At 30.1% G+C, this 4,493-nt stretch overlaps 1 protein-coding gene across 1 annotated transcript in view; it reads left to right on the top strand.

Annotated features, from left to right (window-relative positions):
- Nucleotides 1-4,493, top strand: part of LOC102681087 (Kv channel-interacting protein 1-like) — a gene marked incomplete at its 5' end in the record, with an annotated part of 27,140 nt that overhangs the window by 21,122 nt on the left and 1,525 nt on the right. Inside the window, one exon of the mRNA XM_006619163.2 lies at nt 2,149-2,191. Coding sequence (XP_006619226.1) covers nt 2,149-2,191 — 43 coding nt within the window. The remainder of the gene's footprint in view (nt 1-2,148; nt 2,192-4,493) is intronic.

The raw sequence follows: 4,493 nt of genomic DNA, 5'->3' as shown, positions 1-4,493 counted from the left end.
TTTTTTTTTTTTTTTTTCCTCTTTTTCCCCCTATTTTCACTCGCGTCGATATCCAATATTAACATTTATACGTAGACTTCCCTTTCAAAATTCAAAATTTGGATCGATAGTTTCTCTTGCGGAGTTTAAAAAAAATATCAGAATGTTTAAAAATGTTATAAAACGTGAGCTATAGAATGTGAGCTTTAAATAGATCTGTGTATGCACGATACTTCCGTAATTTTCTCCATATGACATTGCTATACACGCAATATATCCCTCTATGTTCAATGAACAACGAAAGCATATTCGTTCCAAAGACCATCTGGCAAAGCACCAGCTGCATTATCCGAGAAATGCATGTATAGAAGAATCGCGAAGTTATTACATGCATAAGTTCTTTTTATTATCCCTCCGTCTTTTTGCTCGGAGAATATGTTAAAAATTGGAATAAAGGATATACGTCCTCCTTACATTTCTTAGCGACAACGGCAACGAGATTCGTATATAATATAATATTTTTTTCGATAAAGTACTACCTAGTTCATAATACTGATGGAACACCGATATCAACCGAGTACAACTGACAATTATTGCTTGTCTTGAATTGAAGTGGCAAGCAGTATATCGCGACAGTTGGAGAATCGATAAACTGCTCAATGATCTTTCGTAACGGAGCGTAGAGACAATAGAGGGTATGTTTCTACGGGCTTTGACTTGTCCGTTCACTTTGACGAAGGAAAACGAGCGCTCGTAAAGCACAGGGGCTCGGCTTCAGCGATGCAAGAAAAAGTCTTTCTTTTTACCGGCTGTCACATTGTTACCTGCGAATGACAATGTCTGCGATGATGCGCTCATACTTCTTTCTCCCTTCATCTTTTTTTTTCTTTTTTTTTTTTTTTTTTTTTATTTTTATTCTATCGACGAATAAAAGACGATTCGTTTTGCGGGGCCAATTTGCGCCATCGTTCCCGCCGGCTTCGATTTACCGTAAACCAGTTCTTGTTATCTTCCATCTTAGGACGTACTCAATTTGAGCTCTATTTTTCAAAAAAAAAAAAAAAAAGGAAGAAAAGACTAAGAGAATTAGAAGAAATAACGAACGTTTTAACGAACGTGGATTATCCAGAGTGGAAATATTTCAAAGATGTTTCGTTACATGTATAGATTTCGTTTCATTTTGTGCAAGGTGTATTCTGATATGAAGAAGAAAGTTTGAATTAATGATAATGATAACTTTTCTGTACTTTGGGATTGATAAATGGATGATAGATGATAAATGGAAGAGATATTGGAAGATTAAAAATTATGTTAACTATTGATCATAAATTCATTAAATCTGAAACTGAGGTCTGTTGGAAAGATGCTAAACAGAAATTTAGAAATACAAATATTCGATAATTGAAAAATATGAGTTAAATAGCAATGAAATAAATCCATTTAGAGCACAGAACTGCCAACACTTTGGGTTTAGATTAGATAATGAATGGAAAGGGGATATTGAAAGATTAAAAATTATGTTAACTATTGATCATAAATTCATTAAATTTGAGGTCTGTTGAAAAGATGCTAAACAGAAATTTAGAAATACAAATATTTGATAATTTGATAATTGAAAAGTATGAGTTAAATAGCAATAGCAATGAAATAAATCCATTTAGAGCATAGAGTGTGCCAAAACTTTGGATTTAGATTAGATAATGAATGGAAAGGGGATATTGGAAGATTAAAAATTATGTTAACTATTGATCATAACTTCATTAATTCTGAAACTAGTGCAAATATTCAAATTGAGGCATGCTAAACAGAAATTTAGAAATGCAAATATTAGTAGTTGAAAAGTATGGGATAATAACAATGAAATAAATTCATTTAGAGCACAGACTGTTCTAAAACTTTGAGTTTAGATTAGATAATGAATGGAAAAAGGATATTGAAAGATTAAAAATTATGTTAATTATTGATCATAACTTCATTAATTCTGAAACTGATGCAAATATTCAAATTGAGGCATGCTAAACAGAAATTTAGAAATGCAAATATTCAGTAATTGAAAACTATGGGATAATAGCAATGAAATAAATCCATTTAGAGCACAGACTATGAAAAAACAACTATGTAAGAAGAAAATCCTATGATAATTTTTCTATGCTAAAACTTTGGGTTTAGATTAAATGATGAATGGAAAGAGGATATTGAAAGATTAAAAATTATGTTAACTATTGATCATAACTTCATTAATTCTGAAACTATCCTACAAATATTCATTGCATACTAAACAGAAATTTAGAAATGCAAATATTCAGTAATTGAAAACTATGGGATAATAAACAATGAAATAAATAAATCCATCCAGAGACTATGAAAAAACAAAAGTATGTAAATTCAAGTATAATACAATAAAGTAAATTTATGTTTTAATTCTCCGTTGCTTCTTCCGTTTCCGCGCGAAACCACTAGCTATATTTACTCTTCTCTATGATGATACTCTTACAACGATAAGAGATCGCACACCTTGCGTGTAATGAAATCTAGCCTACGTAATGCACACAGATTTTAATCCACAGGTAAGTAGACGAATTAGTGCACGGTTAGATAAAACGGTAGGTTATTTGCCGTGCAGCTATAAGTCCTAATCTTCTTTTCGAAATGTTTACCGTACCTGGTCAAATTTACGCACAACAAATGTTAAAGTTTCATCAAAGGAGCGGAGAGACTCGTTGGTCTAAAGCTAGTACGAAATCCGAGGGTAAACGGTTTGCTCATGGTTTTCACGTTTACTTGTGCATGCTCATGTGAGTACATATGCACAAAGAGCTGAGAGACTAACAAACGAGAGCCACAAGATGAGTGACGGAGGAAATGGGTACGGCAACGGATTCGAAGTCTTGTTGCAAAACATGAGGTAACGCGTGCAATCTTCGAGCGTTCGAGATTCTTCGAATATCACAGATGGATCGAGATTAGATATTCACGAATATTCTTACGTATCAATACTTAACTTTTATAACTTAAATTTTTCTTCCTTGAGAAAGAAGTGTAAATTCTTTTATTCTCGAACGAAAATATATATATATATATAAGATAGAAACATGGAATTGCCAATTTAAAGTTTGCTCCTTGTGGGTATAAAGGAAGAATATAAAGTTTCGAGTGGTTGATGTTTCGTTTCTATAGATTACTTCTCTTTGTTGGTATCCAATATTGATAGATGTATATTTTATTATTCGATGTGCTCGAATAAAGTATCACGTTACAATTTGTATCTTGATTACAAATGTTAATATAAATTACGTATATATAATAGTGATTTATAATAAATAAAAAATAGATATTCTATGTAATCTGATAAGATATGATTAAATATGTGCATGATCGAAAGACTTTAATAGAATTTGTAATAGAACTTATATGATAACTCGATACACAACTTGAAATACATGAAATTAATATGGATGAAATTAAAAACCTTTCTTTCTAATGCAAAATAAATAGATTTTTAGCATAATTTCGTCATTTTGCGAGTACTACCGCGCTGAAAAGTTGAAAATCGATCGATATAGGACACGAAAAACGTAAAAGAAGAAGAACGTGGCATAAAAAGGAACAACTTTTTCGAGACCTAAACGATCTTTTAGCACGGTTTTTGTCCCATTACGATCGTAAAATATTTTGCAATGATGCTCCCATTTCCTTGGTGATTGTGGTAATTGTAAGTTAAAACAGCTTGGGAAAGAATATAAGCGAATAAGAAAATAGCGAAAAATACGAAAAAAAAAAAAAAAAAAGATAAAAAATTCTAAAATATTGTTTTATAATTGAAAATTATTTTTATATTATATTTTAATAATAATAAGTTCAAATATATAATTGGATAAGAATATTCACGAGATCGAACAAAATTCCAATATTTTCGAACATGTCGAAAATCATGGAAGAAATGAAGTATATATAATAAGAATACATTATATTAATTTCGACATTCTCTTCATTTTCAATATCTCTGAATTAATAATATATATAGCAAACTGTAAGATTTGAATAATTTATATCCCTCTGTCAAATTTTTTAAAGTACGAGTAATTTCGCTTAACTTTTAAATTCGTGATAATAAAACATATTTTAAAAATCACAATAGCATTTTATTATTATAAAATAATTTTTAAACTTGACACGTATTATAAAAAACTGATATAAATTGTTAAAATTAGTACAAGTTCCTTTCTACTTCGAAACTTTTGTCAAAGTTTAAGATTTAGCTTTTTTCTTCCGTATGAAAAATGAACGAAATATTCTTCTTTTCTTTATAAAAGATGCTTGAACTTTATAATACTAGCTACTCGCTTTAATGCATTTTCCAACTTTAAGCTCAATCTTTACGCTTTAAAGTTGTCAGTAAGTTATACATTTATACGAAAAGAGAGTCAACATTTCTTTTTTCTTTTTTTAAATTAAATTTTCAAATCGACGATTTTAAAAGAAAAGCGCGCGTAAAAGCAAGTATGGATGTCAGC

Source organism: Apis dorsata, unplaced genomic scaffold, assembly GCF_000469605.1.
Source record: "Apis dorsata unplaced genomic scaffold, Apis dorsata 1.3 scaffold_396, whole genome shotgun sequence".
In the NCBI taxonomy this organism is placed as follows: domain Eukaryota; kingdom Metazoa; phylum Arthropoda; class Insecta; order Hymenoptera; family Apidae; genus Apis; species Apis dorsata.
This window is presented reverse-complemented; position numbering and strand designations above follow the sequence as displayed.